We start from the raw sequence: 19,596 nt of genomic DNA, 5'->3' as shown, positions 1-19,596 counted from the left end.
AAGGTAAAAAATGTTTTTAAAGATTTCATCATCGAGTAAGTTGTAGTTTAAATGTATTCAAATTAAAAACTACAGAAAAAAAAGCTAATCTTGTGAACGGGCAAGATTTTAGCGATGGTTATGAATAAGGAGGACCAATTTCCTGTAAGTTTTGTCAGCAAACGGCTGACTTGAGGCGCCAGGATACATCCAGAAATATTGCTAGGCTAGGTAACTGATGCTAACTCTTGAAAATGTAAATAAATCAGTGGAAGTGAGGGGAGAGTTTATTGAAGGATTTGTTTCTCTTTGTACCAATAAGTACAGTATATCCATTCAGGAAAAAAATTAAAACAATAATTCATATTTGGTCAAACTTTGCAAACTATGCAAGTACACAAAAAGGAAGAGTAATGATGTCTACAACACATGAAAGTTTAGTAAGCTAAAGTCTTACCTGACTTGAATCAGGAATCAAACAAACTTGGCTCAAACTCGGGCCGCACAAGCAGCCTGAACAGTCCACGGCGGCCCACCTACCCTCCCTACCGAACTGAACCGCCCCTGGGACTGAAGGCCATCTACCACTTCTCCTCTGACAAGGTCCAATGCTCCCTGACAAATTGGTCTCTTGCTGCAAGCTGCCAATCAATCCATCAAATGCGGTATTGCAGCGGGAAGGTCGATAGAAGATGGCACTGCTGATCAATACGAACATAAAAGGAGTCCAAAGAGCTTTCTGTCAGCGAACAGTCGAGGTGCCGTTTTAAATTTCCCTACTATGAAATTTCCAGTGCTTGAAACAGTGAAAGCGAACGAGAAAATGACTTATTTTGTAAGATATTAGCAAGTAAGGACACGGTTAAAAATAAAATAATTCTACTAGAATATTGATAGAATAATGGTTCTGTTACCAATTCAGGATGAAATGAGTCTTGGGTCTGAAGAGTTCAAGGTGAGAAAATGATGATCACACTGCAAAAACACAAAATCTTACCAAGTATTTCTTACATAGTTTCTAGTGCAAATGTCTTGGTACACTTGAAATAAGACAAAATTAACTTAAACAGAACTTTTCAGCAAGATAAAGGATTTTGTTTTAAATCCATAATTAATTAATAATGATTTTAAAAAGTATTTGTTAGACTGGCAAATTATTTAATTTATTTCAAGACATTTTTCCATGTTTAAAGTGAAATAATCTGCCATTGAAACGTGCAATTCCATTTAGGCCTGTCACCATAAACAACTAATTAATTGCATAGTAAATTAAAAGAAACTTAATTTTCATATTTGATTTATTGTTTTTTTTCTCTCTTTACCAAAAACTGAATGATAAATTCTTCAGTCTGATGCTTTGGTCTAAACTATCCTTTCTTCTTTCTTTTGAAAGATAATTTTGTTTAAAGAAACCTCATAATTCATTTGTTGTTTCTGTTGTTTTCTTTATTTATTTTGGATATTTCAAATTTAAAAGTTCATCAGAATTTAAAGTGTATTGATCTTTGAGAATGTGTTCTTGCATTATTATCATTAAATTACTTGACGATGGTCTCAGAATAACAATATTGTTTATCGCAATAGGCTCTGCGATAATTTAATGTCCAGAAAATGTTGTTATTGTGACAGGCCTGCATCTTTATCAGTATTAAGAAATTGATTTAAAACAAGCTAAAATATCTTGTTCAAAAGTTATTTCCAAATTAGTTTTCATTTACATTAGAAACTAGACAAAAGTACTTGGTAAGATTTTGTATTTTTGCAGGGCAGTGCAGTACTTTAGCTGTACACTGAAAAAACAAAATCTTACCAAGTATTGTTGCTGTAGTTTTAGTGCAAATATATTAGTACACTTGAATTAAGACAAAACTACTAATTTTTCAGCAGGACAAAATATTGATCCATTGATAGATTATTGCAACTATAACACAGGAAAATTGTATTTTTAGAAGTAAAATAATTTGGCATTGGAACTAAAACTTTTTTAAAACTTTTTTTCCCAATATGTAGCTGAAAAGTTACTTTTAAGTTAGTTTTGTCTTACTTTAAGTGTAGTAAGAGATCTGCACTAGAAACTATACAATAAGACTTGGTAAGACTTTATTTTCCGGTGCCTTGCTGACTGATTTTTTTCCATTTCAGAAACAAAAAAAAATCTCCAGGATGCATGAATAGGGCTGAAAATGAAGCCAGCTGGAAACCATTTTGTTTATTGTGCCCACCTGTGAAAAAGGAAGCCCGTTGCAACGCCGTATTACCAAAAAGTCATTATCCCAGCACCATGGTGACCGCCATAGTTGTCACAGCAACCTTTGTGGAGTTTGGTGTTTGGAGGTGCATGTGTCTGTGAGGCGGTGTTAATGAAATCCAACAGATTAGCCCATGGGCGACCAGAGAGCCCATTATTGTGATTGCTCCTGAAAGAGGCACTTCCCTCAGGTCGGAACGGTGGCATTAACGTCTCCGACGCAATATCGCCGTCGAGTCCAGGTTGGGAGCAATCGAGCAGCTTCCCCCTGAAGATGATGCCTCCTGCCTCTCTGTCGATGCTTTAATAACCTCCACAGTAATGTCATTAGCAAATTAGCATGTATTGTCTCCTCCAGGCTTCTGTGTGCAATGAGGCTAGATTCCATCTGAGGCGACATAAAGGCCTGTTGTTTTGGGAACCAGAGTCTGGGAAAGGTGATGTGTTGGGAGGGAAAATTGTGGGGACGGAAATAGATGGTTTGGCTCCTGCTATGAATGCCAAACTGATTAGGGGAAGCAGGGAAACAAGAATAGTGGAGCCAGGTGAGAATTAAACATGGATGTTTGGTGTTATTGAGTGTTTAGATCGAATGTGTGCACATTTCTTTGCCAAGATAATGAGGTAAGACACAAAAATATCTATTTTTTTATTAAAAAACAACATAATACTTTGACATGAGTATATCAAAACAGTAATTTTTAAGATTACCGAATAAAAAAAAGATTAAGCCTTTTAGAAATACATTAAAAGATACAATTAAACAGATATTTTAAAATTAAGAGCATTGTATTGACTAGAATGCAGTAGCAACATTTCTTTACTGTACTTTTGTAGCAAATGATGCATCTGCAGCTAAAGAAATACTTTTTTTTTCAGCATGTGAAAATCTCAGCCTTTTCTAATTGACTTAATATCAATACAGTGTAGGACTAATGTGTTGATTATTGATTTGATTAACCAATTAATTATTGGAAAGTAAAAGCCACTGTTTTCTGTATGCAACATATTTTCTATTCTTGTTCTTTGTTCATCTTAAATGCAGAATGTATATATTTTTGTACAGTATTTTTTGTATTCTTTTTAAGTCTGCTTGGTTAGTATACTAACTGGAGTTAACAACTAATCGATTACTGAATTAAACGGTTATTTCAATACTTAATGTATCACAATTATTCTGATTAGTCGTTTCGGTTAAAATACTGAAGCTTTTTTGATGAAGCATTGATTTATTGTTACTTTTGTCGCATACGTTCCACAAATCCCTTTGAATTTACTGTGTAAAATGGATGGATGGAAGAAAGGAATAAATAAATTATTAATTATCAATGCAACCTTCCAGAACCTCTCAGGTCTGGTTCTGCTCTGCATCCAGAACCAGAACCAAACATGGAGAAGCAGCATTCAGCATCTATGCACCGCAAATCTGGAACAAACTTCCAGAAAGCAACAGAACAGCTGAAACACTGAAAAACCCACCTGCTTAGATTTACTTTTGAACCATAATAAATGAACACTGACCAACATATTTCATGTGTATTGATGATTCTTGACAAAATGTAATGCTTGTTATTGGTTTTTACAAATGTTGATTGTATGATGTTGCTTTTGTTTGTTTTCACGATATAAAAACAAACTTTGAGCTGCTGTGTGGCTGAAATGTCCTATAAAAATAAACTTGATTGACTGATTAATTGGAGGGACCAATGGACTAATCCTACACTTTTTCTTATTCTACTTAAATTTTTCAGACTGTCAGTCTTTTTCAAAATAATGTCCTTATTTCTCTCTATGTTAACGATCTGCACCAGAACAAGTTCTGGCGATGTGAAGTGATCCTGTTGCTGATAGGAAGGTTGGTGTGAAACATCTCTTGAGGTAAAGATGTAAAGGAAAAGTCGCCAGAGTAGCAAAAAATTTCCACATTTTGATAGAGAAAAATGTAAAGTGCTTCAGTTTCGCACCTCATCTCATTAGTTTCAGTAATGTGCTGTGTAAAGAGCCATTCTGCAGAGTTGGAGTGAAAGTGCAACAGGATCCAAGCGGCTTGTGTGGGTATCAGTGCCTGGCTGTCCGTCTCTGTTCCCCACCCCCGTAGCCATCGCACCCCGCCACACGGCTGGTGTTTGGCTTTTTGGTCTTTTGTCCATCTGCCTCCTCTCGGCTTTGTGTGACAGAACAGCCATCAGGAGGATTCAGCAGGGGGCTGACAAGCCACACTATTTCAATCCTCCATCTGAATGTCTGAGAATCTCCAACTGGAGTTGAAAACAATCTCAACTTCTTTTCAATTTGTTGCAAACAAGTGAGTCGCTCGCTGAATGCAATTTTCCTGTGAGGCGCAGGTAGGACTTTTTTAAAATACTCTCTATAGGTGTGGAAAATGCAATTACTATCTAATCAACAAGAAAAGTCAACGACATGAGGCTGACATCAAAACGATGCGATTTTTGTCATACAACTTCAGCAATGAGGACCGACTTAGGTACGTGAATTAAACCAAGCAGAACTCTTAGACGTATTTACTATATTTTTTGAGAAAAGCCCTAGAGAACTACCGATTCTGTCCACTTTACAAGAAGAAGAATTACTTTATTCATCCCAGCAGGGAAATTATTTCGCAAGAATTTTTTATATTATTAACACACGCACGACGGGAGCTGCGTCTGCTGGTGCCATTTTTGAAGGAGGAGGTCGTCGGGACCGGGAGTCGAACCCGCGACATCCGCGGGTCTAAGGCCACCAAATGTGGGGCGTGCTAACCCCCTGCGCCACCACAGCACCCCCCAATGAAAGTTGCAATAATTCACACTAGTAATTGGAGAAAATGTGAAAATTTAAAGAAGTTAGCTGGATCCTGAATAGCCATAGCTTGGATAGCATTAAGCCTGACTGAGTAGCTGTTAGCTTTCTTAGTAGTGACTCGCCTCTGAGTTAGTTAGCATAAGAGTTAGCATGATTCTGATTAGCCTGCTTAGAAACTAGCTTCACCCTTAGTTTTATTTAGCTTGACCTCAAGTAGCCATTACCTTGCATTAGCCTGAGTGAGTACAGGGTTTCTCCATGTTTCACCAACTTATTTTAAAGACTTTTTAAGACCGCTGTGAATAAAATTTAAGACAAGTGCCAAGCTTGTTTGCCTAGAATGCATGTAGCAATGTCTGCAAAAGAAGTCAGCTAGTAGCAAAGATGAATGTCATCCTGCCAACTGGCAATAATTTACCTAACAATGATAGATTTTTTAAAATATATGAATTGAAACAAATTTGAAGGATGCAAAACGGTCCTAGAAGTTAGCTGGAAACTCAGTAACAAGAGTCTTAGACAAATGCACAGCACACTTTTCAATTTTTTTTTCAAAAACCAGAGAAAAAAAGCATTATTTTTCCTTCTGCTTCACAATTATGTGTCATCTTCTGTCCCATTATATACCAGTGAAACAACTATTGTTTCTGGCTGTATTGTGAAAATGTAGAAAACTGTTCAGAGGGTGTGGTTAGGTTTATGAATAGATGAAACTCCATCAACGCCCACAATGTTTTGTGGTTAGTGATTGTCAAGCTGTTTGCTTTAACGAAACTAATCTGGATCCAACAAGACTTCTGTGCAAAAATCATGAACTAGTTTTGTTTTTTTGGGTTTAGCAAAGCCAAAAAAAAAAGTTTTGATCTTCATAAATTAGATAAAATACAGAAAACGACCTGATTTATAACCGCTCTGTGTTTGCTTTTGTGGGTTTTTCTGGTCCATCTGGAAGCATCCTCCCTCAACTATGACAACAATGCCTCCCACCATCAACGAGGCGTTCATTAATACAGTTTTTCACAAGATATTTTTATGTTTGTATGTTTCTGTGTTTTTTTTACTGTAACAAAAAGAAATTTCAGGGCTTTTTTTTACCTCCCCATCCACATCTGTTGTGCAGTTCTTCAATAAAAAAAGAAATAAAATCTGTTCAAGCGAATCCCTCTTCATACAAACAGCCCTCAACTAAATCGTTTTTCTTGCCGACTCCCATGGCCGCGCGACGACAGCAAAAACAGAAGCAAGGGCGTTTCAGCACTCCAACACATTGGCTGCAAACTCAGAAGAGATTTGCAGTAAATTTGGCCAAGAGCAGAGACAAACAAGGCCAAATGTGTTCACAACTTCAGGGAAAACACACACAAAATAATAATAAATCAGCTCCACTGCTAAACCTAATGCTGAAATATTGATCTGAATTCTGATGAAAGTAATCCACACTACAGGGATGAGCATCACTGATACCAATATGAATAAAAAGGTGTTGCTTGCAGATTCCTTCTTTTGTTTTCTGCTGGTTCTGGTCGGGTTGTGCCGGTTCCTGTTGGTGGGCGGCTCACAAACAACCTGAACCGCCAGTTAGCGCCGTACGCCACTAACTGATTCATAGCGTTTCTGGCCGGGACGGACGCAAACACCACTTCCTTCATCATTTATTCATGCTAGCTGATTTTACACACATGCAAACAACAGCAGGTGTCCAACAAAATTATTATCTCTGTTCCAGAATTGTGTTTGTTTTTTTTTTCCAAGCAATGCTCAGGTTTTGTCCAGATCTTTCAAGGTTTGCCAGAACCTGCAGTGCGAAGGTTTGGCCAATTATTAGGAGGAGGTAATGTCTTCAACAACAGCTTTCTCAAAAAATAAAGATATGAAGAAATTGGGTTTGCGTTGAATTTTTTTTTATGACAAACTTTATTCTATCAGAGAGTCACAAAATTAACCTTTACGGATGTTTCTGCACTCACCTCAGTGTTGAAAAGCAGTCGTCCGAAAAGCTGCCGGGACTCCTCCAAGCCTCCCTCTAGATACACAGCCCCTGAAACACACACAGCACCAACATTTATTACACACAGTAATGTAAAACACAAATAATGATGCAACTACTATGGATGCAATTATTAATTAATAAGTTACTAAACAGCCATTTTCTTAAAAGCCTGAGTTTACAACAGTCTTTTCATAACAAAGAACTACCGTATTTTCCACACTATAAGGCGCACCTAAAAACGTTCAATTTTCTCAAAAGCAGAGAGTGCACCATATAATCCGGTGCGACTATATGGACCAATATTGAGCCACAACAGGTCTCGCAACTACGGTAAGCAGCCGCCGACTTCATTTGCCCCGTAGAAGAAGAAGCGCGCGGTGCACGCTGGGTTTTGTGTAAAGACCCCAAAATGGCTCCTATTAAGAGACACGCTTACGACGCAGAGTTTAAGCTCAAGGCGATCAGTCACACAGTAGAACAGGGGAAGAGAGCAGCAGCGAGAGAATTTAACATGAACGAATAAAAGGTGCGGAAGTGGATATACTGTATATTGTGATTGCACTAACGTTTGATTTACCGTAACAGTATCAGACTGTTTTTTAAGCGTTTATTGAATCGAGGAAACGTTCCCCTCCACTATATGTTATACCTTGCTGTTGTTAAAAGATAAACTGTGTCACCAAAATACCACGTCACTTACTTTACCTCGGGGAAAATAATAAAACAGCTGTTTATTCATTTTAGGAATGAACGGAGTTAATGAACGGAGTTTTCAGAACGCTGGTTTGTAATCTATTAAAGTTTGACTGACCTATCTGACTATTTTGTTGACATTCCCTTTATCGCAGTTCCATCTAATGGATGCATAACGTAACCCCAGCCTCTACTGTAGCGTCTGTTCTATGCGCCTTATAATGTGGTGTGCCTTATATATGAAAAAAGTTTTAAAATAGGCCATTCATTGAAGGTGCGCCTTATAATGTGGTGCGCCTTATGGTGCGGAAAATACGGTACATTTTCCATAAAATGCTATGTTAAAAAAACAAACATTAAACCTTATTATTTTGTATCCGTTGTATTAAATACAAAATGTCTTAAACTCAGAAATAACAAAACAGGAGCCTCTTAGGTTGCTGAATAAAAGTAAAAAATGAAAAGCATTCTTTTCATTTTTTACTTGAAATATATACAGCTAATGTAAAATATCTGAACCAGAAGGATGTTTATACAGAAGCATACGGAAGAGGATTAGGGCCACCGAAAAAAAAAAAAGAATTCTGAGATTAAAGTCAGAATTCTGACTGTAATCCGCCACCATCCGTGGTTGCTCTAAATGTAATATTTAAACTTTTCTCCATGAAGTTTATTAACTCACGTCTCTCAAAATCAACCGTATTTATTGCCATCTTGCCGTTTTTTTCCGTTTTCCCTCCACTTTTCTATCATCATATCCTCACCTTCTTGTCTCGGCTGAATGAGCGCCGTTAAAGTTATAACTTCAGGAGCTCGTCATGTGTTTATATTTCAAAACAGAACCGCTTAAAATCAATTTTACATGCCGAACCGGACTCTTGTTTGGACCGTTTTTCTTTACCGCTCCACCGCCATCTTTAAATCCTGTATCAACGTTAGTTAATCGATTGAAACTAATTTTAATGTGATGACATACTGGGGACTATATTTGTTTCTTTAGGAGTATGTTTTGGATTTATTGTAGGGGTATCAGAGTAAAAGGGGACTCTGTATGTATAAAGATGTATTGTTTCCACTTTTTTAGATTTTTAAATGTATAAAACCAGTCATTCACCAAATTGTGCTAATTTGTCACACAATAAAACAGAACCAACGGAGCGAATTTCCACCCAAACGCTTCATTTCTGCTGTTCAACATTTCTCAGCTCTTTCCTAAACAAAAAGCAGAAAATTAATTGAACTCAGCAATGAGTTATAATTGCTTTATTAAAAGTAGAAGTGCATTTTTATTGCTTTTTGGCAGCAGAATGACCTGGGGGTTTCTATGCGGACCGCCTCCCTCCCACCAGCAGGAGGAGGCGTTTGCATCAACCACAATGAGGTGGAAGTGGTTGAGGTCACACAAACCTGACGTTTGGATTAAGAGGCACAAACTGAGCCTACACTGCATGTCCAGGCATGAATCTGTGTGAAATAAAACATCCAAGCCCACACGGAGGGCACCTCTCTTTGTGGCGCGCCTACACACTCGGACATGAATGATCTGCGCAGATGTTCTCTGAATCCAACTTGAATTGCAAGGTGAAAAGGAACACAGTGTGCATACAAAGAGAAAAACGGGGATGAAGGAAGGAATGTGAAATGTCTCTCCAGATGGGAATAACGCCGCAGCCTCTCTGGCACATCCCGATGCCGGTTTCTGTAATTCGGCTCCTCTTGTGTTCCTGCAGAAATCTGTGGAACCATCACGCTGCCTTAAAGCTGCACACAACTTCTAAACCATCACACTTAGGGTGGCTCATTCAATTTAGAAAGCAATAACCACCTGGCAAATTGGGTATACAATCGCGCGCTGGTTTTTATTATGAGCATAAATGAGGCGAGTGGAAATGGGGCGCGGCGCGGTCGCGGGGGCCTAAACGCACAAACTGCCTTCATGGCCGACATCAAAAGCATATGAGGGATTCATCATCTGAGGAGGAGGAAGGGGGGACTGCTTTCAGATGGCTAACAGGCCATTTACACACACACACACACACACACACACACACACACGCACACACACACACACACAGAGGGAGCTGAAGATGCAGCCTGCATCACCATGACCATAAAGAAACACAAACAAACTACCTCCAACGAAGACAAACACAAACACTCTGGCAGCATGTTTGTGTTTGTCTGCTTTCTTCGAAGCAAAATGGGAAATTACTCACAGCTACAGCAAGAATGTTGGTGAAATTCGATTAAAGGCGACAACTTCCTTCCCCTCATCCGCGAGTCAGTGTGGGGAATTTTAACGCCTTTTATGAAAATAAAAACTAAAATTTTTCTGTTGGTGGGAGTTTCATAAATCAAGAAGAATCCACCATGATTTGGTCTTTATCGGCTTCAGAAACGGTTTCAACCTGAACTCCATGTAAGGAAACGCAACAGATTCCAGGGTGACTTTAGTTAGTAGATAAAAAAAAGCCAAAATAAACAGTTTAAAAAAGTAAGTGCACCCTGTGGTTCAACATCTTATTAAAGTCAGAAAACAGCTTCAGTTATTACATGGAGATCAAGTATGATATCTGGGTCTACACTGCAAAAAAATCTAAATCTTACTAGTCAAGTTTCTAGTGTGAAAATTTAGAAAACTTGAAATAAAACAAAACAACCTTACAAGAAACTTTTCAGCCAGAAAAAGCAGCTTGTTTTAAGATAATTCCTTAATATTGATTTTTAAAAAAGTACTACTTTCATTAGCAGATTATTTCTCTTAAAGAAATTCTTTCCATAAGTGAAATAATCTGCCAATTAAACTATTTCTTCATCAATATTAATGAATTATTGACTTAAAACAAGCTGATATATCTTGATGAAAAGTTATTTATCAGGTAGTTTTATCTTATTTCAAGTTTTCTAACATATTTCCACAAGAAACTCGACAAAAAATACTTGGTATGATTTCGTTTTTTGACCTGACCCTTCAGAGCCACATAAAGACGATTACAAAGTCGGCCTTCTATCACCTGAAGAACATTTCCAGGATTAGAGGACTAATGTCTCAGCAAGATCTAGAGAAATCTTTAGTCGCATGATTACAGCAACAGTGCCCTAATAGGACTGCCTAAAAAAATCTATCAGATCCAGAACGCTGCTGCTGGTGTTCTGACTAAAACCAGGAAGATAGAGGACATCACTCCAGTTCTAAGGTCCTTCTACTGAGAATATACTTTAAAATACTTTTGCTAGTTTATTAATCACTGACCTCACAGATCTTCTGGTTCTGCTCTACATTCCCAGAACAAGAACCAAACATGGAGAAGAAGCATTCACCACAAATCTAGAACAAACTTCCAGAAAACTGCAAAACAGCTGAAACACTGAATTCCTTTATATCAAGAAGACTAAAACTCACCTGTTAATATTCACAATAACTGGAACATTGATCAACATATTTGATGTGCTTTTGATTTGAAATGTAATGTTTATTGATGCTTCATAATTGGTAACTTCATGATGTTTTTATATTTTTATGGTGTAAAACAATCTGAACTGCTGAAATATGCTAAACAAATAAACTTGACTGCATCCTCAGCTGCAAACTGTAAAAACTTCTGTTTTTGTTGAAGTATAATCAGTTTTTAGGAGCCTTTTATTAGCGGCTATATTTCCTCTATAATCCTACGGAAGTAGTTTGTTTTTCCACACAGATATTTAGTTCTTTTCTTGCTTTTTTTTTTTTTTTTTTTTGCTTGAGTAGCCTCAACTTTAGCTTTAAGCCACTTCAGAACCTGCTAAAGAGTAAAATTAAAAGAAGGTGCAGCTTGGAAATGGCAGGAGGGAGTGCGGCTATTAGCCAAATAAAGTAATTTCCTGTCCTAAAATAAATCAATGCCGATAAATCTTCAGCTCTCTTTAAGTCCACAAACACAGAAAGCCACCAAACGTCTTGCAGATGTGCATCAGAAGCAATGTGGCCGTCTGAGCGAGGCCGACCACGCGGGCCACCAGAGATCTGCGGTCTGCAGCAGATGTTTCCACTGGAGAGCGGCTGTGGGAGGAATAAACTCTCCCTCCTGCGCTGGAGAACTGAAGTTTCCTTCAAGAATCCCTCACAACTCAAAACGAAGTGACGTGTGTGAGCGTTAAAGGCTGGAGGGAAACAGACGCGCAAGTTTTCCTTGTGTTCTGATGACGAAGCAAATTTGGCAAAAATGTTTCTGATTTGATTTTGAAAACTTTTTCTGACTGAAAGCGGAAAGTGGAAGTAAGCAGGAGGAGAAACTGAAACATCCTCCAGAGGATTCAGAAGGTATTAGAAATCTAAAAGCAACACCTTTTGGTGTCAATCAGCGGAGAAACCCAGATGAGGTGCAGAGCCAGAAAACTCCTGACAAGACGGCTGCCTGTGCAAAAAAGTGCAGCCCAAAGCGATCCAATCAAACGCGCAGCCCGCTGCAATCATTAAACGCAGATCTGGGCCGCCGCTCAGTCCGGCCCATCAGCCTGTGAAGCTGCAGCCGACGCCCTGAATACACATGAATGCACCAAGCGGCTCGCATGGCAATTACGAAGCTCATCCTGCAGTGGGATCGGGTCAAAAAACTCAAACCAACCGTCAGAACCAAACCTGAGATAAGAACGAGTCAGACTGCTTTGTTTGGAGTCGCATCCTGTCCTCTAAAATCCTCCTTGGCTTTCTTGATGTTTTTGACACAGAGAGTGACTATAATAAAAAGGAAATCTCCTCGGCCTCCATCATACGTCCATCTGGTTCCAGAACCACAGTATTTCATTAAACTAGAAAAATGTTACTACGAAATAGGGGTGCGCTAAATTATCAACCAGCTGATGTATCGGTGCCGATTTCTTTTATTTTGGGAGATCGGTGATTGGCCAATTTTTACATGTGAAGCCAATATTTTCCTACCTTGGCAAAGGTCTAAAAATCAACCACAGACAGACCGGCCCACAAGGACATGTCTGCATGATTACAGTTACCAATAGTTACCCCACTGTTGCCAATTCAGCAACTTTCTTCATATTTTTAGCAACATTTCAGTCAAAACAATTGCTATCGGCCAAAATCTGAATCGGCAGTGTAACAGATAGTAAATTATTTAAGATTGTAAATGATTTAAAAACAGTTTCCAAATTGTGCAGATTGTTTATAGATGTTTGTCTGTTTTGACAGTATATTTAGTTCTGATTTAATGGTCAATGTTTATTTTGTACCTCGTCGCTTGCCGTAGCCAATAAGGGCAGGCCTTATAAAAGCTGGCAGCTATCAGTTGTAAAAATGAATGGCTGGAAAACAACTGTCAGCGAGATTCAAATGTTTCTATAAACAAAGACAAAAGCTTTGGATTCCCCCAGTGAAAGCAGCGAGGTACGTTTTGTTTTGTCTGTATTGTAAGCCCATGTTTCATATTTTAATGTTTGTATGTTGTTAGTTTTCACAGTGATTCGGATAAAAAAGAAAATAGAAACGCTGAAAATCAGCCATCAAGGATGCTAGAGCCAGCTATTTCCGATTACCTATTACCGATTTTTTTTTTTTTTTTAAATCGGTAATAGGCGATCGGCCAGAAAATTGCAATCAGTGCAGCCAAACTTTGAAAGGCTCTTCTACTAAAGATTTAAGATCGTGGAACCCTCTGTTGAGAACTCTCAGAAATAATTCTTATTAATATTTATTTTTCTTTTTTGAGTTGAACTTCATGAATCTGATATATCGACATGTATCCCCTGGCACCTTACTTTTTACATTTTTTTTGTTGTGTGTTTATGTGTAGCGATCGGGAGCGATATTTACACATACTTAGGTACTATATTAGTTTTCTGATTTATCCGTTTTTGTTCGTTACCACAGTATGGCAATGGACGGTTTGTATGCTAATATTACACTACAATGTCTGCTATTAAACCATAAATAATTTTTTTTGGGGGAAAAAAAGAGATAAATTGATGCTACGCACATCTGTTGGCATCAAAACCAAAATAAAACATATCTAAACTGTATCTTTTGGAGATGTTTTATGCCCTTTTGCTTATGCATGCTTGGTTTAATGTGCGTCAATGACAATAAATAATGTTTAACAGAGAAAAATTAGTTGGAAATGTAACTTTCTCATGTTAGCAACAGTCGGACGGTGCCTGTAGCGACGTTGCGTTCAGAAATGACGTTTGTGGGTTTTCCTGTGACCAATAAAAACCGACGGTCGCATTAATAACCCGGGATGAATTATTCAGAAACGCTCCGGCTCTAATCCATCAAATCACATATTAAGCCGCTCGCTGCTCGGCTCAGCAAACTGAGACACAAACCAACACAACCTGGATGAAAATATAAAAAGAGTAAACAAGAACGGAAACATGAAAATAAATGTTTTAATTTCAGGATTTTCATGTAAAAATTCGAAGTTCAGCACTCAGTTTTTAGATTTAAAGACCTAACGGATGGCAGATGTTACCACGACGACCAAGGTTTAGGAAGGAAGGGTGGAAGGAGAGGACAGAAAGAAAGGAAGGAACTGGAAGGAATGAATGAAGGCGAGAAAAAAAAGGACAGGAAAAATTATCCAAGGAAGCAAGGAAAGAAACAAGGAAAGGAAGGCAAAAAAGAAAGGGAGTGTGGGGAAAAAAGGAAAGAAAAGAAAGGAAGGAAGGACAGATGCAAGGAAAGAAAAGAAGGATGACAGAACAAAGGAGGGATAAAGATGGGAAGGAAATGCAAAAGGAACGGAAGGATGGATGGAAACAGGAAGGAAGGAAAGAAAGGAAGGCAGGATGGATAGAAAAGGGAAGAAATTAAGGAAGAATGAGTGTAGGAAGGAAGGGAGGAAAGAAGGAGAGAAAAGGAATGAAGGAAGGAATGGATACAGGAAGGAACAATGGGTAGAAAAAGTAAGAAAGGAAGGAAAGAAAAGAAGGACAGGCAGAAAAATGAAGGAAGGACATCAGAAGAAGGAAGGGTTGAAAAAGGAAGGAAGGACACAATGAAGCAAGGGAAAAGAAGGGAGGGAGAACAAAAAGAAGGTAGGAAACAAGGAAGCAACAAGGAAAGGAAGAAAGGAATTACAAGCAAAGACAAAAAAAGGAAGCAGGAAAAAAGGAAGGATGGACCAGGACTGAAGGAAGGACACAGTGAGTCGAGGTGGGAAAACAGGAAGGAAGCAAGTAAACAAGAAAAGACAGACTGGAGGAATTAGGAAAGTCAGAAGAACAGAAAGAAGAAGGAATGAAAGGACTGAGGTAGACAAAAGGTAGAAGGACAAATTGTTGAATGGACAAAAAGAAGAGTGGAAAAAGGAAAAACACAGCAACGGAAAGATGGATCAAGAAAGAGTAAGGATTGACAGACAGGAAACAAGGAAAGAAAGAAGGAGGAAAGGAAGGAGACAGTAATGTTTTCCAGGCTCTGTTCTGTTTGCAAATCTCTCCACACCTGAAAACAGCGAACCATCAGACTTTCCCAGCCTGCGTAGGAGGAACCTTTTAATTTTTATATCTTTACTTGTGAAAAATCAGACCTGGAGGTAGGGATGAGACGTAGAAACAAAGGAGAAAAGAAAGACTGTAGCAATTAACAAAGGCAGCAGCAGAGCTTGAGAGGATCCACCGAGTGCATTGTGTATGAATCTGATATTCAGCAAGTGAGAGATAATCCCTCCTCTGTGTTCTTTTAATAGGGAAGAGCTTAGAGAGGGGCCTCACAAAGGTTCACCATCTGTATCCCCCACGGCTGCTGGCAGCACGTAATCCACACATCAACTGTACCAGGAAATTAGGGCCAAAAAATAAAATTAAATAAAATAGCAGAGCAGGCCTTTCTCGGCTTCTCCTCCTCTTCCTCTTCCCACAAGTTTTTACAAACAGAATCGCTCATGCAGGGATTCTACAGGTTTCACCAATTCAAATTAAAGACCTTTTAAGACCTCTTAAGACCATTATGAATTAAATTTAATGTCAGAAATGAACATAAGAAACAACCTTTATCCATGTAGTGTCAAGTTTTTAGCACAGAATGAATGTAGCATCACACAGATGATCCAATAGAGAAGATAAAGTGGAGATAAACTGGCATTCAAAACATGATAGACTCAAAAAAGCAAGCATGCTAGCTAGATAGCCTAGCTACATTGTTTTTTTGTTAGTTACCTAGTTCTCTTCTCCCTCCATTTCTCCTACACAAACCAGAACCAATGGTTCCTGCTAACATAGCTGCTAATGCACCCTTGGTACCTGGCAGACTTGTGATTTAACATCAACATTTTAAGGTCTTATTTTGTAAACATTAAATGAACACATTTCAAGATTGCTATGAATGAAATTTAAGACCCGAGTCATGTAGGAAATGTACAAAAGAAACAGTCTTAACTCTTGCAGTGCCGAGGTTATTTGCACAGAATGAATGTATCATTGTACAGGTTGGCAACCAAAGTGATCCAGTGAAGATGAACATGATTCAATCTGTGATAAATTTACACTTAAGTCATGACAGAAGTTTAAGTAGGTTAAGTGAGCTAGCTTGTTTTTTGCTAGTCAGAACCAATGGTCCCTACTAAACTGGCTGCTAATATACCTTTGCTAGCTATCAATGCTATATTAGCAGCTAGTTACCAGTAGCATGAACTGCCTAAAATGTTTGCTTGACAGCAAAGTCCAGAGAAAAAAAACTACATAGAATATATGAGATTAAATAGCTCTGCCTCCATAAATTTAAGGCCAATTTACCTTTTACAATGTATATAAAGGCATTGTAAGGCCTTAATTTAAAATACATTAATTTAAGACTTTTTAAGGATGTGGGCACCATGTCATCAGCGAGGAGGACCGGAGAGGCGAGAAAGTGGTTCTGAAGGAGGTAGAGGAAGGAAAAACAGAGGAGTGGAGGCCAAAAGAGCCCGAATGAGAATGGCCCACTCCGGCAGAAGTTAATGACAGGGGATCAGAAAAGCAAGATTTCCATTCAACACTTTGAATTATTCAGGGTTGCAGGGCAGCTATTTGCATTGCAGATTCCTCCACTCCTTTCTCTCCCTCTTCATTCGCTCCGTCTCGAGCAGGAGAACGGCCCTGCCTCGGGGTGGGAGAGGGAGAGGAAGCCTCGTCCATGCAAAACAGGAGATTATCTGTCATTTCCAACACAGCCCGGGTTCAACAGTCACCACGGCGCGGGAACAAATAAAACAAAGGTCAGAGAACACGTTTGCCAGGCCGTCGGAGCTATCTGCAAATATTACGGCTGTCGCATCCCGTCAATTCTCTGAACGACAAAAACGACAACACATCTGTGAGCACAGCTGCTTTACTCACGGCAAAAACACAAAATCTTATCAAGTATTTTGGTCTAGTTTCTACTGCAAATATCTTAGTACATTTGAAACAAGGCTAAACTAACTGAGAAGTAACTTTACTGTAAGATATAGGAGCTTTTTGCAAATAAATAATTCCTTAACATTGTTATTTTAAAAAAGTTATAGTTCAACTGGCCGATTATTTCACTCAGGCATTTTTACCATGTTAAAATATTAAAGGTGATCTATTATGTTTCCTTGACCGGGTTATGATAGGTCCATGGCCTATACAAAACATGCTCCTTATATTTTTTGCACAAACTAATTCTTGGATAATGTAATTTTAGTCAGAATTAGCTGTTTTAGGGCATCCTGTCACTTTAAATCCAAATAGGCTGCTGGCCACACCCCCTATGTTTACACCCACATATGAAAATGCCTCCAAACAGATGGGTAAATATACAACTATTTATCTTCGAAAAGCAGAAGTGGCGCCTCCTGCTCAACCAACAAAAATGCAGCAAGCGGTTTCTGGATGGCAAGTCAACAACAAAACCCTTGTCTCTTCCAGCAGCCATCGAACAGCAATAAAATCAGCTGAACAAATGTGCTGGAGCTCCGCTTGGGTTGCTAGGTAACGGCAGCCGAATGCCTGTCGAATGTGACTTAACAATTGGGAGGTTTTTGAAAAGGCTCATTTTCCAGACACCATAAAAATGGCTTGTTGGTTGATTTTAGAAGCAGTACAGACCCATATGGAAGTACAAAAACGAGCAAAATGTGAATTTTGAATAGAAAGTCCCCTTTAATTGTCATTACTTAAAACAAGCTCCTTTATCTTACTGAAATATTACTTCTGAGTTAGTTTTGTCTTATTTCAAGAGTACTAGGATATTTGCACAAGAAACTAGATGAAAATACTCGGTAAGAGTTTGTGTTTCCGCAGTGCTGCAGCTCAACGTCTCTGTTGGAGAACAGCTTTAAGATGATGGAGTGACTCAATAATTATGCCCAAAAAGTCTAGATCAGAGGGAGGTGTAGGCATGGAAAAGAGGCGTTTGAGCTAAACAAAAAAGGTCGGGAAAAGGGGGACGGTGAGAGGGGAGAGGAGATGTCTGGAGTCGGGCTGAGTTCACACCAGGAAGGAAGGCGGCAATATTTCAGAGTTAGTAACCCAAAGGCGTCACCACAGGGAGGTTCTCCCCTTCAGAACAGGAACCCTGTTTATTCTTCACTTCGATTGAGCCAATAATGAACCCGCGAAGGGAACGGTGTGACCCCAGGGCCGATGACAGGGGGGCCGCAGTGCCAGTCAGCACATTCCCCGCCTGCTGTTTTTTTCCCAGCACAGAGGGGAGGCGCTGTGGAGATGATCTCTTTAAAGCCACCCACTTTCTGCATCTTTCATCCGAGAGAGACGGCTGAACTGCCTCGAGATGGCGATAAGACGAGAGAAGCTCCCCAGAAGCGAGGCTTAGCAAGGACTGAGGCGGGGGGCAGCGGCGTGTGTGGGACAGGAGAGCAGAGATTTGGGGACCTTTCAGAGGTCAGCTAGGTAAACGTTTTCAAGGATTAACAGAAAGATAACTGAAGGCGTACACAGAACCTGCAGAAGGATTCTTGCATCCTTTTTTTTAACATTCTCACACCTGATAGTCTGGTAGATTCTGTTCGATTTGGGACTAAAATTGCAACATTTGTTACATTTTTAGCTGCTTTGGTCAAAAAAAAACAACCAAACTAAGTAAGAAATCTGTTCCCCTCCTCTTCTGCAGAGGCGCTGCACCAAGAATCACTGAAAGAAACAACATGAAAACCACAGAAGAAGACACTGAGCACAACTTCCTTCTTCACTTAATGTAAACAAAAATGAAGTCAGATTTGAGCAGTTTTAGGATTTCTGCTATGTCCTGTGAGCATTAGCAGCTCACAGGATGAAGGAGGGGGGAAAAAAACATTGCAGATTTTTTATTGATTAAAAAAAAAAAACACAAGTCACTTTTCCTGCTAATGCTAAAGTGTTTGTTTTGGTTGTATTTACCCAGAATGCCCTGCTCTGTAGTCCTTTCCTGCATTTGGAGTGGTCACCAGTCCATTTGTCTAGAAAGTCCGGTTTGTTTGCGGAAGTGTGAATGTGTAATCAAACTCTGATCTGCCTACAAACCTCTGTCTTGATTTAGTAGAAGTGAATTCTGGTGCCTTTTGAATGAATGTGTGAACACCAAGCACTCTGGAGTCCACTCCAAAAGCAGGAAGTGGACTACAGCGCATGGCATTCTGGGTAAATCAACATAAATGACTCATTGTCTTTCGCCAAAAATAAAATCATACAACCGCTAAAATTTGAGGTTACTTTATTTTTGTTTTCATTTTTTAAAGAAGAAAGTTGCGTTCATTGTCTTCTTCAGAGCTTTTCATGTTGTTTCCTTCAGTGGTTCTTGGTGCAGCGCCCCCACAGGCGAGGAGGCGAACAGTGCAGGGTGAAAGTGAACCAAGGCAGCTGAAAATGTAACAAATGTTGCAATTTTGATCTCCAATTGAACCGAGTGTACCGGACTATCAGGTCTGAAAACAGACTTAGTCCTAAATCCTAG

General features: G+C 39.1%; 1 protein-coding gene across 4 annotated transcripts in view; it reads right to left on the bottom strand.

Annotated features, from left to right (window-relative positions):
* The window catches only part of drosha (drosha ribonuclease III), a 134,511-nt gene that overhangs the window by 49,680 nt on the left and 65,235 nt on the right, over positions 1–19,596 (bottom strand). For all 4 annotated transcript variants that reach the window (XR_003593851.1, XM_028004741.1, XM_028004742.1 and 1 more), the window contains one exon: positions 7,000–7,070. Coding sequence is in view for 3 of the 4 variants with exons in the window: in XM_028004741.1 (XP_027860542.1) it covers positions 7,000–7,070 (71 nt within the window). In the remaining variant the exon portion in view is untranslated. The remainder of the gene's footprint in view (positions 1–6,999; positions 7,071–19,596) is intronic.

This window comes from Xiphophorus couchianus, chromosome 21 (genome assembly GCF_001444195.1).
Source record: "Xiphophorus couchianus chromosome 21, X_couchianus-1.0, whole genome shotgun sequence".
Lineage (NCBI taxonomy): Eukaryota > Metazoa > Chordata > Actinopteri > Cyprinodontiformes > Poeciliidae > Xiphophorus > Xiphophorus couchianus.
The sequence above is the reverse complement of the archived record's forward strand: the minus strand, read 5'-3'. Positions and strand labels throughout refer to the sequence as shown.